At 39.5% G+C, this 26,832-nt stretch overlaps 1 protein-coding gene across 1 annotated transcript in view; it reads left to right on the forward strand.

The window, feature by feature from the left end:
- The window catches only part of SLC12A1 (solute carrier family 12 member 1), a gene marked incomplete at its 5' end in the record, with an annotated part of 108,173 nt that overhangs the window by 41,401 nt on the left and 39,940 nt on the right, over positions 1–26,832 (forward strand). The window contains 7 exon segments of the mRNA NM_001170971.1: positions 7,364–7,515; positions 9,252–9,359; positions 9,679–9,802; positions 11,127–11,228; positions 13,526–13,681; positions 17,576–17,675; positions 18,451–18,562. Coding sequence (NP_001164442.1) covers positions 7,364–7,515; positions 9,252–9,359; positions 9,679–9,802; positions 11,127–11,228; positions 13,526–13,681; positions 17,576–17,675; positions 18,451–18,562 — 854 coding nt within the window.

Below are 26,832 nucleotides of genomic sequence, written 5' to 3' on the forward strand. Positions count from 1 at the left end.
GGTCTTCGGTATCTTGATTGGTATTGCATTGAATTTATAAATTGCTTTTGGGAGAATGGACATTTTGATGATATTGGTTCTTCCAATCCATGAGCATGGAAGATTTTTCCATTTCTTGGTATCCTCTTCTATTTCTTTCTTTAAGGTTTTGTAATTTTCATCATAGAGATCTTTAACGTCCTTGGTTAAGTTTATTCCAAGGTATTTGATTGTTTTTGTAGCTATTGTGAATGGGATTGATCTTAGAAGTTCTTCCTCAGCCATGGCATTGTCTGTGTATACAAAGGCTGTTGATTTTTGTGCATTGATTTTATACCCTGCTACTTTGCCAAAATCTTCTATGAGTTCCAATAGTCTCTTAGTAGAGTTCTTTGGGTCCCCTAAATAAAGAATCATGTCATCTGCAAAGAGGGATAGTTTGAGTTCTTCCTTCCCAATTTGTATCCCTTTAATTTCTTTTTCTTGCCTAATAGCTCTGGCTAGAACCTCCAGAACTATATTGAATAGCAGTGGTGAGAGTGGGCATCCCTGTCTGGTACCAGATCTCAGTGGAAATGCTTCCAACCTTTCCCCATTCAATAGGATGTTGGCTGTGGGTTTTTCATAGATTGCTTTGATTGTATTGAGGAATGTTCCTTCCAAACCCAGTTTGCTTAGAGTTTTTATCATGAACGGGTGTTGTATTTTATCAAATGCTTTCTCGGCAACTATTGAGATAATCATATGGTTTTTCTTCTGCAGTCTGTTAATGTGGTGTATCACATTGATTGTCTTACGCACATTAAACCATCCCTGCATACCAGGGATAAATCCCACTTGGTCTGGGTGGATGATCTTTCTGATGTGTTGTTGCATTCTATTGGCGAGAATTTTATTGAGGATTTTTGCATCTATGTTCATCAGGGATATTGGTCTGTAATTCTCTTTCAATGCTGCATCTTTTTCCGGCTTAGGAATTAAGGTGATGCTGGCTTCATAGAAAGAATTTGGGAGGATTCCCTCTTCTTCGATTGTTCTGAATAGTTTGAGAAGAATTGGAGTTAGTTCTTCTTTAAATGTCTGGTAGAATTCAGCAGTGAATCCATCTGGTCCTGGGCTTTTCTTTGTTGGGAGGGCCTTTATTACTGTTTCAATTTCTGTCTCAGTTATGGGTCTGTTTAGGTTTTCGATGTCTTCCTGGTTCAATTTAGGTAGGTTGCATGTGTCCAGGAATCTATCCATTTCTGATAGGTTTCCCTGTTTGCTGGCATACAAGTCCTTGTAGTAATTTCTGATGATTCTTTTTATTTCTGTGGTGTCTGTTGTTACGTTTCCTTTTTCATCTCTGATTTTATTGATTTGGGTCTTTTCTCTTCTTTTTTTAGTTAGTTGGGCCAATGGGTTGTCAATTTTGTTTATTTTTTCAAAAACCCAGCTCCTCGTTTGGCTGATTTTTTGTAATGTTTTTTGATTCAATCCTGTTGATTTCTTCTCTGATTTTAATTATTTCTCTTCTCCTACTAGATTTGGGTCTGGTTTGCTGTAGGTTTTCTAGATCCTTGAGGTGAATTGAAAGCTCATCTATTTGGTGTCTTTCCAATTTCTTGATGTAGGCACCTATTGATATAAACTTTCCTCTTAACACTGCTTTTGCTGTGTCCCATAAGTTTTGGTATGTTGTGCTGTTATCCTCATTTACTTCCAGAAAGTTTTTGATTTCTCTTTTGATTTCTTCTATGACCCATTGTTCATTCAGGAGCATGTTGTTCAATCTCCATGTGTTTGCATATGCTCTAGGGATTCCTGAGTTGCTAATTTCCAACTTCATTCCTTTATGGTCTGAGAAGCTGCATGGTATGATTCTAATTCTTTTGAATTTGCTGAGACTTGCTTTATGGCCTAGTATGTGGTCAATCCTAGAGAAGGTTCCATGTACTGCTGAGAAGAATGTAAAATCTTTAGCTGTAGGATTGAAAGTTCTGTATATATCTGTTAGATCCATTTGGGCTATATTGTCGTTTAAATCTACTGTATCCTTGTTGATCTTCTGTCCTATTGATCTGTCTATTTCTGAGAGTGGAGTATTGAAGTCCCCCTGTACTCTTGTATTGGGGTCTAAGTCTCCCTTTAAGTCCGTTAACAAATCTGTTAGATAAACTGGTGCCCTGTAGTTAGGTGCATATACATTGATAATTGTTATATCTTCCTGTTGAATTGATCCCTTAATCATTATGTAGTGTCCCTCTTTGTCTCTCTTAATGGTTTTTGTGGTAAAGTTTATGTTGTCTGAAATTAAGATGGCTACACCTGCTCTTTTTTCATTTCTGTTGGCATGGTATATCTTTTTCCAGCCTTTCACTTTCAGTCTGTATGGATCTTTGTTGGAAAGATGAGTTTCAGTCTGTATGGATCTTTGTTGGAAAGATGAGTTTCTTGTAAGCAGCAAATAGATGGGTTTTGTTCCTTAACCCAATCAGCCAATCGGTGTCTTTTAACTGGACAGTTCAGGCCATTCACGTTCAATGTGACTAATGATAAGTGGTAACTTTGCCCTGCCATTTGCCAAAGATAAGTTCTAATATATGCTTTGAATTCCCTGTGATCTTTTGCTGTGAGCTTTCCTTCTTTGGTTTCCTTCCTTTACCTTCTTTCATATTGATGACCGTGTTTCTTTGTTTCTGTGTGTAACACATCTTTAAGCATCTTTTGCAGGGCTGGACGAGTGGCAACAAATTCTTTCAATTTCTGTTTGCTATGAAAAGTCTTTATTTCACCTTCATTCACAAATGAGAGCTTTGCAGGATATAATATTCTGGGCTGGCAGTTTTTCTCTCTTAGTACCTGGGCTATATCTCGCCATTCCCTCCTAGCTTTTAGAGTTTCTGATGAGAAGTCAGCTGTGAGTCTGATTGGAGATCCTCTGAGAGTAATCTGACGTTTCTCTCTTGCACATTTTAGGATCTTTTCTTTATGTTTCACTGTGGAGAGTTTAATTACAACGTGTCGTGGTGAGGATCTCTTTTGGTCGTGTTTATTAGGGGTTCTGTGAGCTTCCTGTACTAGGATTTCTCTGTCCTTCTCCAAACCTGGGAAATTTTCTGCTAATATCTCACTAAAAAGGCCTTCTAATCCTTTCTCCCTCTCCATGCCTTCAGGAACTCCTAGAACCCGAATGTTGGGTTTTTTAATAGTATCCTGAAGATTCCCGACAAAATGTTTTAGATTTCTAATTTCCTCTTCTTTTCTTTGGTCTGACTGTATCCTTTCCTGTTCTCTGTCTTCTAAGTCCGATATTCTCTCTTCTGCTTCACCCATTCTGTTTGTAAGGCTCTCTATTGTGTTTTTCATTTGATCTATTGAATTCTTCACTTCAGTCACTATCCCAGTTTCCTGTTGTACTAGTTGTTTCGTTTCATTTTGATTCCTCCTTAATATTTCATTTTCACGAGAGAGATTTTCTATCTTGTCCATTAAGGATTTCTGTAGTTCAAGAATTTGTTTCTGAGAACTTCTTAATGTTCTTATCAATTTTTTGAGATCTGCTTCTTGCATTTCTTCTATATCATCATCCTCATAATCTTGAATTGGGGTGTCTTTTTCATTTGAGGGCTTCATGGTGACTTCCTTGTTTTTATTACCTTGGTTTTTGCGTTTGTTATTTGGCATATTGGAGATATTTGGTTTCTTCACTGTGGTGCTTTTTCTTGTTATACTATGACTCTAGATTAAGTGGACTATCTGTTTTTGATGGAGCCTTAGGGCTTGAGATGGGTGTGGCCTGAGAGCTCTGTTTGGTGTGCCAAAGGTGACACTCCCAGGTTAGGCGTGGTAAACCTCTCTCTCTCTCTCTCTCTTTTTTTTTTTTTTTTTTTTTTTGATTCAAAAGGGAAGTTATTCTGCACAGCTGAACCAAGTTGGAGGTAGTTAGCAGGCAAATGATATACCCACAGGAGCCAGAGATCAGAAGCTCTTTCCCAAGGACCACATAGGGAATCTGTTCGGCCCTCAGAGTGGGCTCAAATTCTCCTTCAGTCTCCCACTGGGTTGCCAAAGTTACGGAATTGTAGCGTCTCTGGAGAGTGCTCACGTGAATTCCGTGAGTTCTCTCCCCCACCGTCTCTTTTTTCACAGTCTCAGTTCAGTAGCACCACAAATTTACTAGGTCCTAATCTCCTGTTAATTTGCCCCACCCAGAGTCAGGTTTTTCTGCTAGGCTCAGGGCCGGTGCAGACCTGAGGTCACTCTGCTTATGATGTATGTCCAAGATGGCGCCTGCTCTTTGTCTTGCTCGCCCTTGAGAGGTGAGCGGAGAGAGAGAAACCCATGTCCGTACCAGTCACCTTTTTTTTTTCCTCTCTCTCTCTTTCAGTTAGCCTGGTGAAGTCCCCCCCCCCCCCCGGGGGTCGTTCCCTGAATGAGAGTCATTCTAACTGCAATGCGGTAAAAATTCATTGTAGTTTTGATTTGCATTTCCCTGACGGCTAGTGAGCCTGAACCTTTTTCATGTGTCTGTTGGGCATTTGGATTTTCTCTTTGGAAAAATGTCTGTTTAAGTCCTTTGTTCATTTCTTAACTGGAATGTTTGTTTTGTTGTGGAGTTTCTTGATCTCTTTCTATATTCTGGTTATTAATCCTTTAGCAGTTACATAGTTTGCAAATAATTTCTCCCATTCTATCAGTTGCATCTTCACTTTCCTGACTGTTTCTTTTGCAGCACAGAAGCTTCTCAGTTTGATGTAATCCCATTTGTTAATTTTGGCTTTGATTGCCTATGCCTCTGGGTTTTTTTCCAAAACTCTTTACCTGTGCCAATATCTTGCAGGGTTTCCCCTATGTTCTCTAATAATTTGATAGTATCTGGTCATAGATTTAGGTTTTTAATCCATTTTGAATGGATTTTTGTATAAGGTGTAAGATAGGGGTCCTACTTCATACTTCTGCATGTGGAGATCCAGTTTTCCCAGCACCATTTGTTGAAGAGACTGTCTTTGCTCCAGGGATTGATTTTAACTCCTTTATCAAAGATAAGTTGGTTGTAGATGTGTGATTTATTTCTGGCATTTCTATCTGATCCATTGGTCTATCCATCTGTTTTTGTACCAGTAACGGGCTGTTTTGATTATAATTGCTTGTAGTATGTCTTAAAATCTGGTATTGTGATGCCTCCAGCTTTGTTTTTGTTGTATAAAATTGCCCTAGCTATTTGAGGTCCTCTGTGTTTCCATATGAATTTCAGCATCATTTTTTCTAGATCTGCAAAGAATGTCTTTGGTATTTGATTGGTATCGCACTGAATGTGTAAATTGCTTTCAACAGAATGGACATTTGGATTATATTGATTCTTCCAATCCATGAACATGTCTTCTTCTATTTCTTTCTTTAATGTTTTGTAATGCTCATTGTAGAGATCTTTAATATCCTTAGTTAAATTTAGTCCAAAATATTTGATTACTTTTGTAGCTATTGTGGATGGGATTGATCTTAGAAGTTGTTTCTCAGCCGTGGCATTGTCTGTGTATTGATTTTATATCCTGTCTGGGCTTCCCTTCATGAATTTTCCATGGCTCTATCTCTGATGTGTATTTTCTCCCCTTATAACTATCTATTTTGCCCGGCATGACTCAGATCGTTCTGTTGCTATTCCACCATCTTGGGACCTCCCATCTCACTGCCTCTTGTTTGAGGAAACTGGATAAGGCTGTTAAACATATTGTTGTGGCACTTGTACATTTAGTTCCATGTAAAAAGATTTTGTTCCAAGGAAATCAACACATTTTTCAATGACACTGAAATCATCTAAAGTTAAATTTCCCAAATGTTTTTCATTTTCACACGCAGTTAAAATGAAGAAAGGAGTAATGTTATAGGTCTGACCTCAAAGATTCTTCTAGTTTTTATCTCCCTGCCCCCATGGGTGGAAAAACCTGTATTTCTATACCTTTTCCTGGGTAGGAGAAGAATAGCAATGGGGTCAATGATCTGTCATTAGTGAAAATGATGTCAAATGACCTGGCTTCATGGGAAATCAGAGAGTCCTATTATGCAGAAGTTGAAACATATGATTCAGAAAAGTGAGTTGGACATGAATGAACAACACAGAGGGAAAATCAGGAATAGACAGTTTTGCTTGGTAATCAACATCCATAATTTCATGTGTTTAAGCAGAGACTATCAGGGCAATGATAACAAGGATTTCTGCACTGATTGTTATAAATGGCTATTTGAATTTGAAAATTCTATGATTTTTAAGATTTTCCTGTGTTCAAAAAATGTGAATTCCATGGCTAAGATTGAAGTTTCCTATTAGTTCCTGTCACTGGGAACTGTCTTAAAGTTATTAGCAAAAAATAAGAATCCATCCCAAGGAGGAGCTGTAAAAGCAAAGTGAACAGTTTCACTTGTTGGCACTTAGTTTGTAAAGTATTTATCCTTTATGCAGTTCAAAAATTTCATATGTATAAATATTCAACAAATATACTCATACATTTCAATAATCCTATCAAATGCATGATTGACATAATTATAGCTAGAAAATCTTGTAAGGAAAGTTAGGGAATTATATATATATATATATAAAAATGTTTGTAATTCCATACCTGAGTCTATCTTAGAATATTTATAATAAATATTTATAATAAACACTAACAAAAGTATTCAAATATATAAAAATAATGCAATGGATAACATGAGGTAAATATTTGATAAAATATTATTTGGCCATTAATATTACCTTTGACATCTTAATATTTTATCCTTTCAATTTTTGTATATAAAGTGGAAGCATTTGTTGAAAACAATGGCTCTATTCTCTTAACTATTGGAATTCTATAATTTCTTCCCTTGGTTCTCTCCCAGAATGAGAGATAGCTCCTTCTACTTGAAAAAACTCAATCAGTAGCACCTAGCCAGAAATACGAATTGAGTACATGTGAGTATAAGGGTCTTCAATATGTTTGTGGACAAATGGCATAAAAGACACATTTATTTTTGCATAAAAATTATTTCATGCATTTTTCTCAATAATATGAAATTTCCATGAACTGTTTGAAGACCTCTTATATTATGTATGAAGCCCTGCCATACACATTAAGAAATCAGAAAGTAAGTACAGAGTCTCAGCTCTCAAGTCTCTTAAAAAAGCAAGCAAGAGCTAGGACTCAAGCCATCCAAGGAAGTCAAGTGGTAGCCTGTGACTGATAGGGAGTGCTCCCAGGACTCAGTGGATGGGACTCTCTCCTTCCATGCCCCAAGAAGCATTGATAATGAACAGAGAGTAGGGAACATACCTGTTAGATTCCATATCAACTAAGTATGTTTTTCAGGAAAAAAACCTAAGGGAACAGAATCTTCATAAAGAAATAACAAGCCATGATTGTCCCCACAGGAGCCTGTGTGGTTCGAGATGCCACTGGGAGCATGAATGACACCATCATTTCTGGGATAAACTGCAATGGGTCAGCAGCCTGTGGGTTGGGCTATGACTTCTCAAGATGCCGACATGAACCATGTCAGTATGGGCTGATGAACAATTTCCAGGTTCGAATTGAAAAAAATATTTATTGCTATGGTTTTCATTTTTAGAATACCATGTATACAAAACTCTTGAATCTGCAGCTAATTGATTATTGGTTGATTTGAATTGAACAAGGAACAATTTGTATAGGAGAGGAAGGAATCGTATAGGCATCATATGACAGTAAATACTGTTGTTTCATTTGGTATGAGTGGCAGGTAGACGGGGACAACAGGCACTTGTGCAAAGTGCATCACCAAGGTGAGATCACCACTTGATTTTATGTGTCTTTCAAAATTTCATGGTGGAAAGAGAAGCTTAGATTAGCCAGCACTAATGGTAGCCTGTGTGGTGGCCCTGGCATGCCTGGAAGACAAGGTCAAGCAAGAAATAGTGAGTGGCAGAGAGGGAAGGCATCAGGAAAGTTGGGAAAACTGTAGGACTAGAAATATATTAATTTGTGTGACTGGTGAGCAGAGGGAGAAGTAAATTTGTCATGAAGGCTTCATTCATCTATCTTAACAACCAACAAAGAGAAATTAACTTGGCTGAAGTCATTATTCCAAAATAGGATTTAAATTGATAGAATCTCATCATGTCTCAGATCTAAAATTATGTTTAATGAGCATAGAAAAAAACACAGGTTTGAAAAGCCTCTATGTGCAGGAAAAAGAAAGGCTAATGTCTTTTAAAAGACGGGTAAACAGATGAGCCCCTCCCCAAACCTTATTAAAGTACAGTCATCTATCTGCTCAATACAATTTCCCATCATCAAAGAAACATATGACCACAGGGAAAAGAAGGGGGAAATGTCAAAATCCTTGAAATTATTTCCTTCTTTATTCTTTCCACTATTTTCTGGATATATTGTGATGAGCATTTATAATTTAATAAACAATGGAAAAAGACAGGGCCAAGCATTCTGATGCAGCAGTTCAAGCTGCTGCTTGGGATACATGTACCTAATGCAAGAAGAAGGGTTCAAGTCCTGGTTACTCTGCTTCTGATCCAGCTTCCTGCTAAAGCACATCCTGGGAGGCAGTGGTAAGGGCTCAAGTACTTTGGTCCCTGCCACCCACATGGGAGACCCTCATGGAATTCCAGGCTCCTGGCTTCAGTCTGGCCCAGCTCCCAGCTGTTATTGGCATTTGAGGAGTGAATCAGAGTTTGGAAGATCTCTCAGGCCAGCGCTACGGCTCACTTGGCTAATCCTCCGCCTGCAGCGCCAGCACTCCGGGTTCTAGTCCCGGTCAGGGCGCCGGATTCTGTCCTGGTTGCTTCTCTTCCAGGCCAGCTCTCTGCTGTGGCCAGGGAGTGCAGTGGAGGATGGCCCAAGTGTTTGGGCCCTGCACCCACATGGGAGACCAGGAGGAAGCACCTGGCTCCTGGCTTCAGATTGGCGCAGCGCGCCGGCTGTAGCGGCCATCTGGGGGGGTGAACCAGCGGAAAGGAATACCTTTCTCTCTGTCTCTCTCTCTCACTGTCTAACTCTGCCTGTCAAAAAGAAAAAAAAAATCTTTCTCTCTAAAACAATATGAAAATAAATAAATAAAATTTTGAAAAGATCATTCTATTTTTTGAAAAGTAAATACAAAGAATGAAGCAGGGGGAAAAAAAATCTGACCAGAAACAATTTTTTCATAGAACAGACCCCAAATCACAGAACATGGAAAAGGAAGCATGTACATAAAATTGCTGGTTTTTATTTTTAGCTGCCTATTGAAGGGATTTTTTTTTTACCTGAACCTGCTTCTTCCAGGTCATGAGCATGGTGTCAGGGTTTGGCCCTCTCATCACTGCTGGAATCTTTTCGGCAACTCTGTCCTCTGCCCTGGCCTCCCTCGTCAGTGCACCCAAAGTGTTCCAGGTAATACAGGCACGGAGCCGGTGCTCCTCCCCACTGCTGTTTCCACTGAATGGGGATCCAGCTGAAACATTCATTCTCGCCGGCAATCATTTTCCATCATTTTCTGAAATTGTTAATGTTTGCATCTGGCCCAAGCGCTGTGTCTGCCACATAGTCAAGATCAATTCAAATAATATAAAGAATGATAAACTGCAGTGTTAACTTGTGCCTCATATTGTGTATCACTTAATCTTCCCCCAAGTCTTCTTGTTTGAATCACATAGCGAAAATGACTGTGCATAGATATAAATGACAAATTTCTCCTCTTCTTTTCCATTAGGCTCTGTGCAAGGACAACATCTACAAAGCCCTGCAATTCTTTGCAAAGGGATATGGGAAAAACAATGAACCCCTGAGAGGATATATTCTCACTTTCGTTATAGCCATGGCATTTATTCTTATTGGTTTGTAATTTTCTTGTTCTTACTGAAAGCCAAATCATTCTGATTACTCATAGGGTTTTCCTTTTTCTTTGAGAAATTACCAACTATATGTTAAAATCCCATTTGGGAATATTAGAATCTGTCTAAGAAGGAAATAAGAAATCTTTATGTGTAGAACGCTTTGAAGAACTTGAGGTGGACTTAGAACTTTAATCTGATCTTTGGATCTGAATATTGGAAACCCATCCAACCAAGTGCGACTGAATTCTTCTTCTGATCTGCCTAATACATTGGGTAATCCCAGAGTCTCCTCAAGCTGCCATGTCTACTGGCCAAACAGTAGAATTGAATTGTCTATGTTAGTATTTCTAAAATGTGGCATATCCAAAGCTAAGAGCCAGGAGCTTCTTCCAGGTATCCCACATGGGTGCAGGGGCCCAAGTACTTGGGCCATCCTCTGCTACTTTACCAGGTGCATTAGCAGCAAGCTGTATCGGAAGTGGAGCAGCCAGGAGTCAAACCAGCGCCCATATGGAACGCCAGCACTGCAGGTGGTGGCTTAACCCACTATGCCAGAGCACTGACCCCTAAAATCACTCTTGTAAATTGGTACGGATTAGCTCTATGCACAACTTCTATGGCAACTGTGTCTGCCTGTTTCCTTGTAGTTATCTATGTTATAGAATCATACCCAGCTGCACTTGTATGTGCATCTCTGATGCTGATAGATGTCTGACCTTCAGAGAGGATGCCTCTACATTTTTTCCTGTATCACACAGAAAACAATCCAGCTGGGATTAAATCATACTGGATATTCCACTACAGAGATGAAAGTACTTTTGGAAACCTTGAGAGGTAGAATTCTTTATAAATGACTAACAAGAATCCTGAATGTCTAAGAATGTAGTGAGTATATGCAGAAGTTACCAATTTGGAGTTTCTGATGCACAGGTATCCAACTAATTCGTCACCCTGCAGAGCCTTTTGATTGCAGACATAGCAGATAAAGAACACATGCTACAGTGCCTCCAGAATGGCTACAGGGGAGTTGATTGTATGTCCAGCCCCTAAACCTTCTAAGCAACTCCCACTTGACTTTCTTACAGGCAGAGGTCTTGATGACCTGATTTTTGATTGGTAGGTTCTCTTGCTTCTTCTCTTGTGGAAACTCTGGCTCACAATATTATATGCAGCCCCCAAGAAAAATCACTAGCTTCTTAAACTTTGACAGATGCGAGCTGTGTTTTCAATTTCCAAATAAAGTCAAGCTTCCAGGCGGGAACAGCTGTTCAGCCCCTGCTCTCATCACTCATCAGTACATGTTCAATTCTGCCCCTTTTTACAGCGGAGCTGAACACCATTGCTCCCATCATCTCCAACTTTTTCCTGGCCTCTTATGCGCTTATTAATTTCTCCTGCTTCCATGCCTCTTATGCCAAATCTCCAGGTAAGTTTTCATATCAAAACTAAAATAAGTCTAAGCAAACAGTGAGTTTGTCTCAATAAAATAAGTCAGTGAAAAGTGTTCAATCTGTGTTTATATGTTTTCTTATATCCTAGTGGGCAGTGTAATCCACTTTATTTTGGTGAGTTGGGGTATGACTTCTGAAATAGAAAAAGAATCATTTGAGCAATGGCCTTTTTGACCAACCGTAAAGTCAATTTTCTCCTGTGGCAATAAATTATTCATTGCAAGAGAAACCACATTTATTTCAGCAGTAGAAAAACACCACTATTTATTTCCAGGGTGAAAGTGACCACAGAAGTGGAATAAATGTGTATATTTGAAACTTCCTTACTATCAATTTGCTTCCTGCCCATGGTGCAGAAGAGAAGGATGAGTAGTTCCAATAATTACCTGCTGAGAGCAGGCAATGCAGATTCACGTGGGGCCCCATCACATTGATGCCCCTGGCATCAGTGCACTCCTTGGACCACAGTTTAAAGTCGTTCAAAATTTCAGACCAAAGAACCTCCTCCCGTCTAGTCACTCCTCATCTCTTCCTTGCTTCCATTGGCCAACAGAGTTTCTTCTGCTTTTCTGCCAGATTTGAGACTTGTCATTATCAATCCTCAAAATTTTTTTCACTACAAGGCATTTTATTGGGGATATCAACACATTTCTACTCTTTCAGAGCCTGCCATGATTTTCAGCCTCCTTTGGAAAACCTGTTGTCAGTAAGACAAAATAGAGATGGAAGGGGAACCTCTATCTACTAGATACAAGGCTACAGAAGATAACCAAGGACTTTCACTTCTGTTTTGTTGTGTAATCCTATGCATGTTTTGGCCATCCTCCAAAAGCAAAGTGAAGTAACATGATTAGTCTTTTTTTTTTTTTTTTTTTTTTTTTTTTTTTGACAGGCAGAGTGGACAGTGAGAGAGAGAGACAGAGAGAAAGGTCTTCCTTTTGCCGTTGGTTCACCCTCCAATGGCAGCCACTGCCGGCGCGCTGCGGCTGGCGCACTGCGCTGATCCGATGGCAGGAGCCAGGAGCCAGGTGCTTTTTCCTGGTCTCCCATGGGGTGCAGGGCCCAAGCACCTGGGCCATCCTCCACTGCACTCCCTGGCCACAGCAGAGAGCTGGCCTGGAAGAGGGGCAACCGGGACAGAATCTGGCGCCCCGACCGGGACTAGAACCCGGTGTGCCTGCGCCGCAAGGCGGAGGATTAGCCTAGTGAGCCGCGGCGCCGGCCCATGATTAGTCTTTTAATCATGGAAAGTTCACATAATGAAAAAACTAGGCATGGATTTAAAAAAAATTGTTGCATCAAAATAAACATCTTTTTCCCAAAATGTATTGAAGTCCCCTCCTAGTGTCAGAGAAAAAAGTAAAAAGAAGAAGGGGAAGAGGGGGATACAAAACCATATAGGTGAAACCCAGAACTTTCTCTCTCTCTCTCTCTCTCTCTCTCACACACACACACACACACACACACTCTTCTGAAGAAAGTCAGAATCAGAAAAAAAAATATTAAGGATATTTCCTGTGATGTTCTTACAGTGCTATTTCCATCTTGTGGCCGTTCAGGAAATTGCTCCTGGGGACTTTAAAAACTGTTGTGATTTGGCAACCAACAATTAAAATGTCCTTGACCCACACCTCAAATGTGCCCTCCTAATCAGGATTTCCCCATCCTGAACATACTGTCTCTCAACTTCCTTCCTTTCAGGGTCTGATGGAACACAGAAACCCCCTACACATGTAGGAATTATGAAAAATAATGCATGCTCTATTAATGCACTGAGTTGAAGATGCCATTGCTACAAGCGTTTTTCCTCTTTTCCCATAGATCACTATTTTCTTGGGGTAATGAAAAGCTGCCAAAATGTCAAACAGAATGGCCCTTGATGACTGCTCTGTCTTCTCCATGGGAACAGGAAGCTCACTGTACTAACCTCTTTTTGGACCAACAAGAAGTTCCTCTTTCCCCTCTTTTCTCCTTTCCATTCCTTATGGCATTAGATGCTTAAGGGTTGGTAGTTTGGGAAGACAATCATTTGGCATGCAGGAAGTATGGAAAGATCATGAGTGGTCACGAGTAGGAGGATGTTAGACTCTTAACATTGTCTAAATTTCAAAGCATCCTATTTGGTATAGACACCACTTTGATAAACAAGGGAACCAAGACTATGGAAAAACAGTCACAGGGTTAGGAAAATGACTTTAAAATGTTGATTCTTTTTAAAAGGAAAAAAAGAATCTTGCCTGCTTTCCTTCTGTATCTTTTTTTAAAATTTCAGGATGGAGACCTGCATATGGAATTTACAACATGTGGGTATCTCTTTTTGGAGCTGTTCTGTGCTGTGCAGTCATGTTTGTCATCAACTGGTGGGCAGCTGTCATCACCTATGTCATTGAGTTCTTCCTCTATATCTATGTGACTTATAAGAAGCCAGGTAAGATAAGGACTGTATAGGACAGAATTTCCAAATCTCTTTTTACCCATTCATTAAACATTTATTGGGCAACTTTTATGTGCATAGGTGTGTCATAGATGTTAACAATATAAGAATAATAACAGTAAACCTTATTGAGCACCTAGTACATGCCATGAGTTCATTCAATCCTCACAATAATGCCATATGTTAAGTAATGCTAGTCCCACTTTACAGATGAATAAACTGGGGTTCAAAGTGTTGACCACTTGCCACAGTGATGTGATAAAACTAACATTTTAACCAGAGGTGTATGATGAAACCCCATAAGCTTTCTATGGCATCACCTTCTGCCTCTAATATCCTGGTAAATGAGATATAGTTCCTGTCCTCAAGGAGTTTACAGCCACAAACTTAGGGAATGAATCGTAATGCAATATAGCAGGTAGCATAAGAAGAGTAATACCAAAATACTGAGAAAAGGGGAATGATTAACTTTGACTAGAGTCATCCAAGGAAACATTCCCAGTTTATGGCTTGTGTTTCCATGATTAAGCTCTTAGTAAGCACTTAATGAATATTTATTGAGTGAACACTTAACCTAGGCTTTTAAAAAAAGATTTATTTATTTATTTTGAGAGGCAGAGATACAGAGAGAGAGAGAGAGAGAATCTTCCATCCAATGGTTCACTCCCTAGATGGCCGCATTGGCCAGCACTGGGCTGGGCTGAAGAGCCAAGAGCTTAATCTGGGTCTCCTACATGGGTAGCAGGGGCCCAAACACTGGGGCCATCTTCAGCTACTTTCCTCAGTCATTAACAGGGAGCTGGATTGGAAGTGAAGCAGCTGGGACATAAACTGGTGCCCATAAGGGATATCACCATCCTAGGCAGTGGCTTTATCTGCTACACCACAATGCTGGCCTTGACAAATGTAAGTAATCCTATAACCACCACCATGGTCAAGACATGAAATAGCTTCACCACCCAAAAGTTCTCTGACATCCCTACATAGTCAATCTCTTTCCTCCCAACTTAGCCCCTGGCAACTGCTTTTCTGACTTTTATTTATAGGTTTGACTTGTCTAGAATATCATACAAATAGAATCATGTGGTGTATGGCCTTTGAGTGTGCCACCATTCACTTAGCATATGTTTTTACATTCATTCATGTTGTTTCCTGTGTAGTTTGTTCTTTTGTATTATTAAGTAGTATTATTCTGTTGTATGAATATATCACAAATTGTTTTCAAAAGCCAGTTGATGAAAATCTGGATTATTTCCTCTTTATAGTGATTATATATAAAGCTGCTATAACTAGTCATGCACAGGATTGTGGTTTTTTTTGTTTCTTTTGAGTACATATCTAAGAGTGATATTTCAGTTTATACAGCAAGTATATATTTGTAACTTTATAAGAAACTGCCAAATTATTTTCCGTTGTAGTAATGGAACTCCTACCAGCAATGAATGAGTGCTGGTTGCTCCACAGCCTTGTCAACATGTAGAATTATCCGTTGATATTTTAAAAACCATTCTAATAGATGTGTAGTCCCATCTTATTGTGGTTTAATTTGCATTTCCCCATGCTTTTGAACATATCAGTCATCAAAATACCTTCTTTGGTCAGGTATTTAAATATTTCCTCATTTTTTTTTTAGTTGTTCTTTGAATTGTGTGGCTCTTTAGTAGAGAACTCTTTGTGAGAGTTCTTTATATATTCTAGATGTAAATTCTTTAGCAGTATGTGTTTTGTAAATATTTTCTCCAGGTTTGTGGCTTCTCTTTGTATTTTCTTTATAGTTTGTTTTGAAGAATAGAAGTTCCTAATTTATTAATTTACATTGAGTCTATCTTTTTTTCTCTTATGATTTAGAATTTTGTATATGATCTAAGATATCTTTCCCTGTGTCACTGGGAAACATATTTGAATTTGTTGTCCATTTGGGGTTAATTTTTGTATATGGTATATAAAACATGGTTCAAGATTAATTTAAATCATACAAGTATCCAATTGAACGGTAGGTTTTTTTGTTTGTTTTTTTGTTTTTGGTTTTGTTTTGTTTTTTGACAGGCAGAGTGGAGAGTGAGAGAGAGAGACAGAAAGAAAGGTCTTCCTTTACCGTTGGTTCACCCTCCAATGGCCGCCGCGGCCAGCGCGCTGTTGCCAGCGCACCGCGCTGATCCAAAGGCAGGAGCCAGGTACTTATCCTGGTCTCCCATGGGGTGCAGGGCCCTCCAAAGGCAGGAGCCAGGTACTTATCTTGGTCTCCCATGGGGTGCAGGGCCCAAGCACTTGGGCCATCCTCCACTGCCTTCCTGGGCCACAGCAGAAAGCTGACCTGGAAGAGGGGCAACCGGGACAGAGTCCGGCGCCCCAACCGGGACTAGAACCCCGAGTGCCGGCGCCATAGGCAGAGGATTAGCCTATTGAGCCGCAGCGCCGGCCAAATGGTACAGTTTTCATTCCTTTAAACTCTAGTGAATAGTACTTAAAGAGTACTAATATTTTCTTTTTTTAAGGTTTATTTATTTACTTGAAAGTAAAGTTACACAGAGAGAAAAGTAGAGGCAGAAAGAGAGAGGTCTTCCATCCACTGGTTCACTCCCCAATGGGCTGCAATGGCCAGAGCTGCTCTGATCCAAAGCCAGGAGCCGGGAGTTTCTTCTGGGTCTTCCAAGTAGGTGCAGAGGCCCAAGGACCTGGGCCATCTTCTACTGATTTCCCAGGCCATAGCAGAGAGCTAGACTAGAAGTGGAGCAGCTGAGACTTCAACTGGCACCCATATGGGATGCTGGGACTGCAGGCAGCGGCTTTACCTGCTATGCCACAGTGCTGGCCCCTGATATTTTCTTTATTTCCAGAAAATCATTTTCAAACCCCTTCCTTCACTCTCCAGAGCAAGGCTGGGGAGAACAGTTCCTGTCTGTCATCTGGGGTGGAACTGTGTGTTCCTATCAGGGACTTCTCATAAAACTTAAAGAGGGCCAGGGCTGGGGCTGGTAAAGCCGCCGCCTGCAGTGCTGGCATCCCATATGGCCACTGGATGGAGTCCCAGCTGCTCCACTTCTGATCCAGCTTTTTGCTATGGCCTGGGAAAGCAGTGGAAGATGGCCCAAGCTCTTGAGCCCTTGCACCCACGTAGGAGACCCAGAAGAAGTTCCTGACTCCTGGCTTCAGATTGGAGCAGCTCCAGCTGTTGTGGTCAGTTGGGGAGTGAACCAGCAGATAAAAGATCTCTCTCTCTCTCTCTCTCTCTCTCTGACTCTCCTCTCTCTCTCTGTGTAACTCCAACTTTCAAATAAATAAATACATCTTTAAAAAAAAGCTTAGAGGACCTATTCAATATTTAAATTTGTAAAGAAAACCTAAAATAATAAATGATAGTGCTGACCTCCCTTATTATAAGGTTAGATTCTAAAAAAAGTTAAATTATAAATATTCTTGATAAGAAAGCTCAACCCTCTTTGTGGACATCTAGAACTAAAAATTCCTGAGCTAGTCAGTTTTACTGTTCAAAATATAAAGATCATGGCACACCGTGCATATGGAAATACCTCTTTTCTTTTTGATTTAAGAATTTTTGAAGATCGCTTGAACGTAACTCAGATGCTGACCATTTTCTCACATCCCTCTGGCTATAATGTGCCTCTTCCACCAAGCAAGGGTTTCTGGAACTGCAACTTTAGAGGAGCCCCAGCTGAAAGGAAGTCTCTCTACTAAAGATCCACACAATTCAAGAAAAACAAAATGCTCTTTCTAGGAAATATTACATTATATTTTCTCTAATTGCGGCGTTCATCACTGCCAGCATAGCCCAGGAAAATTATAGAAGGGAACGGTTTGTGAAAGTTATTCATGGTATACAGACAAAAGGTCAATGCTTTTTATGCCAATTTTCTCCTTTGTCCACAGATGTAAACTGGGGCTCCTCCACTCAGGCGCTTTCCTACGTTAGTGCTTTAGACAATGCTCTAGAATTAACCACAGTGGAAGATCATGTGAAAAATTTCAGGTAAAATTCGTTTCTCAGGCATCCTGATGTTGCACATGAGAAGTGCCTTTCCTGTATGGGAGATGAGAGCACAGAAGTAGCAATAAGCTTTATAGGTATACTGTAAAAATGAGCAGTCATGCAAAACTGCTATGTTTTCATGACCACACTTCCTGTGTGTGAGTGCTTCTCTCCTTCCTCTCTGAGCAATGCTCGCCTTAAACCATAGCCCCTCATAGGAACAGGGGTTACCTGCCATGTGTAGAGATAGAGAGGTGACCCAAGTGATGTGATTTCAGAGAGATGTCGCCAAATACACACATGTTAATCACTGGAATCATGTCCATTGACCTTAAGGCTTTACAGCTTACCAGATTTTTAAGAGAAGTAACTTGTGTTTAGCTCTTCCCTAATTATCTCTTATTTTGAATGGAACCTCAAAACACAAGCTTACTAGGAGGATAAGACTAAGAAGCATGAAAGTACTGGTCAGAGAAGAAAAGGTTGTATTCAGATTTGGGATAGGGTGGTGTCCAGAGAAGGTGGGAGAGGGAACACAAGACTACCTTTCCCTTTCTTCAAATTCTGTTGGGAGTAATTAAATTTAGAATACAAAGACAGCAAGAGGGACAAGCGGGGTGATTCGAGAACTCTGGTGGGAAACCCAGGAAATAATCAGGGAAGAGGTTGTGCCACCTGTCAAGCCTTCTGTATCTGCCATTTCTTTGGGTTAATTCTGGGTACACAAGCTTTTTGTGATGTCCAGTTCTCACATCCACCTTTTCTCCACTTCCAGACCCCAGTGCATTGTCTTAACAGGGGGACCCATGACCAGACCTGCTCTCTTGGACATTACATACGCCTTTACCAAGAACAGTGGCCTTTGCATCTGTTGTGAAGTCTTTGTGGTAAGAGCCACTTCATCCAAGGGAAATGCTTTTTTTCCTTTCTGCTCACTTTGGGTTATTTTGAGTGAGCAGAGAAGATACATGAAGAAAAACAAGCAAATGGCTAAAGAGTTTGAGCAAAAGACTTCTTCTTTGATTCATACAATAAGGACTAGCAAAGGCCCACGATCTAGAATTTAAATGGGTGGATGAAATGTATTTCCAATTTCATAGGAGACCAACTTAAAGTGATAAATATTTCCAAATGATGGCCTTTGAATCAAGAAAAAGAGACTGACTCAGAAATAAAATAAAAGCATTGGGCTGCTAATGGTCCACAGTAACATTAAAGGATGGAATGAGCTGGATTAAGCATTATTATGGAGATTAACTGATAATGAGAGAAGCAGACAAAAAGGCCCTAAGTTACAGCACATAGAATTTAGATTAAATATTTGTATAAACCTGATAGCACTAGAAATATCCAGGGAATTAAACCAACTTTTCTATGTCTTTGGTAAACCTAGAGCTGAACGAATTCCTTTTTGTTCACGAAATATACTGTAGATTAATAATACTTTATTGATGGTTTTTCTAGGAAATATTACAAGTAGGTGCTAAAAATTTACGTATAATTATTAATCAATTTCTTAAGTGGAGAGAAAACATAAAAGTTAAGATAAAATATTAAGTACAAGTTCTACAAACTAGCCTACCATTATTGTATTCCTATAATTCATTCTCTCTCTCTCTAACACACATACACACACACCATTCAAAAAATCCTTATCTATCAATGTATATTTGATGATATTTAAATACTATTCTTCAAAGTATTTTCCTAGTTTTTCTTATTCACTCCACACAACAGCCTGATGAGCAAGAGAGGAAAAAAAGCCCTGTTCTCATTTTACTGATTGAGAATTGAGATTCACGAAATTTGCATTATCACTAGATCACACAATGCGCCAGAATGTCAGTTCAGGGCACTTGGGAATGCTCTGTGTTACGCCATGAGGAAAATGCCTGAAAAGACCTGTATCCATTATTAGCATCAGCCACCACTATTTAAATTTCTGTACTGGCTGAGGAATAGGGTTATCAGGGAGTTGTGTGACTCAGGCCAGTCAACTCTGCCTTGAGGCAGGGGGCTAATTTACCACATTTCATCATGACCAACACTGATATTCTAAATGCTGTATGAAGCAAGTTGGTTATATTCTCTCTCCTTTCGATGCTTATATGATAGTAACTCAAACAATATAACTCAATGCAATTATCCAGGAGTGGGGGTGTGGGGAATCCTACTTAATACATAAGATTGACAGGGTAAGTAATGGCCAACTGAGACTCCAAAGGATTTTAAAAAATCTTATCAAGCACCCTGCTCTCTTATTATCAACTTTGGTGCCCTGGATTAGTGGATTTCATTTTGGCCAATATAATATAGAAGCCAGTTTTGATGGGATAAGCAGTTTGGGGTGTTTCTCTTCTCCAGCAATTTAGAGAAAACTCAGTTTAACAGGCAATAAAATATCTTCAGGACTGGAGAAATGAACTGGGAGTATAATCAGTCATATATTAGTAAGGAAGTCTACAGGGACAAGATATAGTGCTTTTAATTAACCCTTTGCTACTTAACTATAATAAAGGAGTATAATTCCAAATTATCATTTCATTTGAAGTAGGTACCTAAGTCTGTGCTTCCAAAGGCGCTGGTTGTTTGACATGTATGCTGGACCACAGTGTACAGCACTGTGCTGGTTTCTTCATGTAGACCCTAAGTCTTGTTCCCAGGTGCCAAGGTTCTCCTGGGAACAGAAAGTATTTACTGGATCAGTTAATGACTTTGCAATTAATTACTTTCTTTGAGCTGCTGGGGTTTCAGATGCTGTTAGCATTTTTAGGCTTGTAGGCTCAGTTGTCAGTCATCTTTGCAAAGAAACAGATGGAAAGGGATGTGGGGAGAGTCAGCACTCCACTAGAATCTTTTATCCAAAAGCACAAGTAGTTGATGGTTAGGCCAACTTTGTGGAAAATGTTAAATAATAATGGTGACAAGACAACAACAATTTTCAGAAATGTATTATTTTTTCACCTACAGAAGGCAGATGAGAGAGAATGAGAGTTCCCCCTTCCACTCACTTACTCCCCAAATGTCCACAACAATCAGGGCTAAGCCAGGCTGATGTCAGGAGCCCCGAACTCCATTGAGGTCTCCCTTGTAGATGGCAGGAACCCAATTACTGGGCCATCATCTGCTGTCTCCCAGGATGTATTCACAGAAAGTTAGATTAGAAGCAGAAAAGCCAGAACTCAAACTGGCATATCAAACTGTGATATGGAATACAGACATCTCTAGCCATGGCTTAGTCCACTGTGTCACAATGCCTACCCCAACAATGACAATTTTGTTTACAACTATAGGAAGCTGGTGCTCAGACTTTTGAAACTATTCAGTTTGAGTCACTGTTTTGTCACCTGTTAGATGTGAATCCTTTGGGTGCATAATTTTGTTTCTCTGTGCCTCAATTTTCTACTATAAAATGAAAATCAAAACAATACCTATGTTACAAGTTGCTGTGAGAATCACATAAGATAAACTTCCAAGTACTCAATTTGGTAGCTATTAAATAATAAATTCTCACTTAATTTGAGTTGTTATTACTGATTTTGTTGTAATTATCATTATTTTTGATGTGCCATAGTTGTCATTTTCATTCCAGAAAAACAGTACTTTCAACTAAAGCATCCTCTTAGAAAAACCAGCTTCAAACACTGGATTTTGAATTTTTTAGGCATCTAGCATTTTGATCATGATTGAGCAGTGAGATATGTACCATGTACTCAAACTGGATTAATCACAGTACTCTGGCTTTCTGCTACCTGCATCTGGTGGCCTTCAGCTACTGAAGTGTGTGCTTGGAGTCCTGTTAGGCTACCAGAAAGGAACAAGACCTGGAATTCATTGGAATTTTGATATTGATAGGTAGATTAAAAACATTTGGCTCCAGCTGCCATTTCCTGCAACCAAAGCAGTTTTGAAGGGCCAGAGGCCATGGCCCCAGAAGCCATGGAAATTTGAAATAAGAGAACTATACTTTCTGCTGGACCTCAAACACACATTATGGCCATTTACCTATCCAAGTAGCTCTTACTCTCACTCATCCAAATTGTACCTCCCTTTTCTTCCTTGTATCCTATTCATCCTGCATATTTCAGATAAAGGGACAATTATTGAGACAAATTTGGGGGGTCCTTTTCAGAAATCCAGCTTCATAAAGTTTTAAAATATTGGCTGTTCTTCTTTGAATTACCATATAGTAAACTAATAACATACTTCTATCTCAAGAGGCTCTAAGTAATTTTGTTCTTTGAGTCTTGTTCCTATCACCATAGAAAAAAGAAGGAATAGGACTTCACCTTCTAGTATTCCTCATATTTCCGAGCTTACCTAAGTTAAGTAGGTTCCATGAAAAGCAAGTACTGAGTCAGGAGCTGCAAATTTTAACCTTCACTAGTTCCATCCTAGATATTATGACATAAATAAGCACTGACTTTCTTTATCAATTAGTTTTCTCACTTTAAATCACAGTAGATGAAGAGATAATTAATCCAATAATTGAAGATAACTTAGTTTTAATTTATGTACCCTTAATTCTCTAGGTATACCATGTTAGTTATAAAAGTCCAGTGGTGTCAGCTCACACTTAACTTTCCTATGTGAGGAGGCATCATACTTCAGCAGTCCCTCATCCACGTACTTCTCAGGCTTGCATTTAAAGGCAGAGTATTTTTTATTATTGTTATTATTAAAACAAATAAAAACATATACTTTTCAAGAACAAAAGTTGATTCAATTGATCTTGGATTTAGAATGTAAGTCAGATGAAGTCATTATTGCCCTAAAATATGCCACTTCCTTATTTTCTAAATGTTGTTTGTCTTAAAATTTGCAAAAGGCTTTCTATTTTCATTTTAAGACAATAAGAAAAATATTTGGTTGAATCATGAAATTTATATCCTTTAAGAACAATACTGTTGAATATGGGCAATTTCATGTGAAATTGAGTGAGACCCATATTCTACCTCTCCTAGTTAAATTAACAGCTATTAGCATATTTGTCATAAATTCTCCCACTCACTTTTTAAATGAAATCAAAAGTTCAGGTCAAGCTGAAGCCCCTTCAGTGCCATTCCAGACCCATGGTTTTCTGACTGCAGAGGTCCTGTTATCTAAAGCTTATGTATTCTTAGCATCATTTCACACATGCATACCAAGATGTGTACCTATTTGGTTCCTGTTTTTCCCATTCTTTGACATTACCTTAAACTTTGTCCTCTCTTCATTGTGAAAGAGAAAAGGGAGCTTTTGGTCAGCTTCCTCACACAGATTCCCCTCCTAACAAAATGCCAACTTACCTTTCTCTCCTGTTCTGAAATTTTATTAAATACCTTAATAAAGTCTAAATCTCTCTCTTTCTCTCAGAGAAGATCTCAAGAAAATTCAGAGCATACAACCATCACCTAACTCCATGCATAATGGAGAGCTGCCCAAGTCCAAATACTCCAGAGAAAACTATAATTCTCATTTTTTCTTCTATTGCCCTCTTCTTAATTCCACCTTTCACTCCCCCCAATAAAAAATGTGTGCTTTTTAGATGCATCTATTCTCCTTTTGTCAGCAAGTCTATGTCATGATGTTAATAAAATGGTGACATGACCAAAGACAGAAAGAATGAAATGACCTATGAATGGGCACCAGGATGCAGGGTGAGATAAAATATGGATCAAATCAGATAGGGAAAAAAAAAACTCCTTTCCACATTTCCAACCAAAGCAGCAATGAACACAAAGACAAGTAAGACTCCCAGTGTTTTAAAAAATAAAAGCTGGAAAGAATATTGCACTTGGTCCAAATTCTTCTGTTTGATCCTAATGAGGTCAGAACTTCTTTGCAAAATCCCTTGTCACGATATTCACTTATTTGAAGCAGTTAACATTAGCTTCTCCAGACTAAACAATCAGAAATTCTTTACTGATTTCTCAATCACTGTCCAAGTTATACTATATATAAGATTTTTAAATCTTCTTTGCTCAAATCCAGAATTAATTTATGTACTCCTATTTTAGTTCTCAACTGAAGCTAGCTTCTAAAATATTGTAACTGGGTGATAAAGTTCATTTTTGTGATTATGACATTCTTGAATGTTGGGTAATGGTATTTCATGGTATCTTTTCTCTTTGTTCGTTTTCACTATCCTTCCTACATTTGCACTGAAGGCTAGCCTTACATTAATAAATGCATGATAAAGCTATTATAATTGCTTTTAAGGAAAAAGTTTCTATATGAAATGTTTTTGTTACTTCTCAATATGGTAAATTTAAGCATTAAAGGAAATCTCTTTCTCATTAATGTTTAGTATGCATCTTTGTAATGCTAAAAGATATACATTTGATTGTATTTATTTAAATAAATGCCATTTTCTGCAAGGCTCATGGTCATTGGCTAGAACCCAATATACTGATGGTCCAACAACTTAGTTGTTGTTTATTCTTCATCCAACAACTGTCAATACCATTGAGCTTCCTTTAACAGACTACCCCTTCTTTCCCTTGCAGTTGACGGAGTCTAGAATGAACCAATGGTTCAAAATGCACTGACACACTGGAAAACTGAGCTAGCTTTGATCTTTCTTTCTTTCGTTCATGTCTTCTGTTCATGTCTTCCCTGATTCTCAGCCTCTTCTTTCTTCATTGAAGATTTTTTTTTTTTTTTTTTTTAATGACAGGCAGAGTTAGACAGTGAGTGAGAGAGAGACAGAGAGAAAGGTCTTCCTTTTGCCGTTGGTTCACCCCCTAAGTGGCAACTACGGCTGGCGCGTTGCGCCGATTCGAAGCCAGGAGCCAGGTGCTTCCTCATGGTCTCCCATGTGAGTGCAGGGCCCAAGGACCTGGGCCATCCTCCATTGCACTTCCAGGCCACAGCAGAGAGCTGGACTGGAAGAGGAGCAACTGGGACAGAATCTGGCACCCCAACCAGGACTAGAACCCGTGGTGCCAGCACTGCAGGCGGAGGATTAGCCTAGTGAGCCACGGCACCGGCGGATGTTTGCTTTTAATTTTAAAAGTTGGCAGGTGTAGAAAATAAACTGTAAAAATAACCATATAAAGAATTTGATTCAATCTAAATAGAATATTAAAATGAAAGGGACCCCAGAGCTCATCTACTGTTCTGCAATGTAAATATAGTTTGTGCCACATAGGTAATTTAAAATTTGCTAGTCACAAGGTAAAACGGAAATAAGAAATAGGTAAAGTCATTTTAAATAATGTATTTTATCTAACCCAATATATCCAAAATATTATTTCAATATTCAATCAATATAGAAACATTGAGATATTTCATACCTTTTTGGTACTGAGGCTTCAAAATCCAGTGTATATATTACACTTCTATCACATCTCAGAATGAACTAGCCACATTTCAAGTGCTCAATAGCAACTCTGGACAAAGGCTATCATACTGAGCAGTGATGACTCAGGCAATCAACTTATTTTTATAAATGTAGGGCATACATCAAGACAGGACAAATGACACACCCAGAATAATACCTAGTCAGTGCCATAGCAATATCTAAACCCAGGACCCTGACTCTGAGTTCACTCTTCTTGTAGCTCTCTTATAGAACAAACGCAGTAATAGAAATAGGCCTGGGTCTTCAATGAGATTGTGAGCACTCATTCAAAATAAGAAAAATCATGCTTGAATGAGCACAACTATTTTTCAGACTTTGTACTAAGTACTGTATTAATACTATTTCAAACAGCATTTCAGGATAGACAGTGCCTCCTTGCTTCATAGCTCCATAAAAATGACTCAGGATGGCCAGAGTTCATTTTTACACAGCTGTGTTTGACTGTAAGCTTGGGTATTTTTTCATGTATCCCAATGCCCTTTCTCTCCAGCCTAAGACCCTCCAAACTGTGGCTTCCTGTGTGGTCTCAGGACCAGCAGCCTCCATGTCATCTGGGAACTTGTTAGAAATGCAGTATGTTGGCCTAAGATGACTTACATGAAATCTATGCATTGAAATAATTACCAGGGGGAAAAAGTAGAATTTTTACCCTGTTAGACACATGGTAGATGATCATAAATAACTTTCTTCAGATTTTTGTTTATTATTTTGAGGCTGACGTTATGGTGTAGTGGGTTAAGCTGCTGCCTGTGATGCCAGCATCCCATATAAGCGACTGTTCGTGACCCAGGCTGCTCTGCTTCTGACCCAGCCCCCTGCTAATGTGCCTAGGAAAGCAGTGGAAGGTGGCCCAAGTGCTTGGGCCCCTGTAGCCATGTGGGAGACCTGGAAGAAGCTTCAGGCTCCTGGCTTTGGCCTCGCACAGACCTGGCCTTTGGGGACTTGGGGAGTGAACCAACAGGTGGAAGATTCTCTCTCTCTCTCTCTCTCTCTCTCTCGCTGTCGCTCTCGCTCTTTCTCTCTCTGTCTCTCTGTCTCCCTCTGTGTGTGTCTCTATCAATCTATCTACCTGTGTGTCTCCCTCTCTCTCTCTGTAACTCTGCCTTTCAAATAAATAACAATAAATTCTTAAAAATTGTTTAAATTTATTTTCACTTGAGAGAGAGAGAGAAAAAAAAAAGAAATTGAGATAGAGAGAGAGTGCACGCATGCACGCACACCCATTTCCTGGTTCATTTCCCCAAATGCCTGCAACAGCCAGCACAAGGCAGGACTAAGCTGGGAGCCAGGAGCCCATTCCAGGTCATAGTGGCAGGAAACTAAACACTTGAGCCATCATCTCTGTCTTTCAAGGTCTGCATTTTTTGAGAAGATTTTATTTATTTGAAAGGTAAAGTAACAGAGAAGGAGAGTGGGTGAGAAAGAAAGATTTTTCATCTCCTGGTTCACTCCCCAGATGACAACAACAGCTGGGGCTTGTCCATGCCAAAGCCAGGGCCCAGAATTCCATTTGGGTCTCCCACGTGGGTGGCAAGGCCCAAGCACTTGGGCCATCATCTGCTGCCTTCCCCAGGAACCTGGATTGGAAGCAGTGCAAGCAGTCCTGGAACCCGATCTCTCCTAACCAGCTGTGCCACAATGCCAACCCCTCAGGATCTGTGTTAGCATCTAGAGTCTGCAGGTGAAGCCAGGTGTAGAACCCAAGTAATATCAAATGGATTAAGGCATCTTAACCAGTGGCTTAACTGCTAGGCCAAATGCCTACCCCTAGAAATACCTTTTGAATTGAATTTTGATAGGAAAGGGGGGGAA

Source organism: Oryctolagus cuniculus, chromosome 12 (assembly GCF_051225735.1).
Source record: "Oryctolagus cuniculus isolate XC-2025 breed Fujian yellow rabbit chromosome 12, ASM5122573v1, whole genome shotgun sequence".
NCBI classification, from domain to species: Eukaryota; Metazoa; Chordata; class Mammalia; order Lagomorpha; family Leporidae; genus Oryctolagus; species Oryctolagus cuniculus.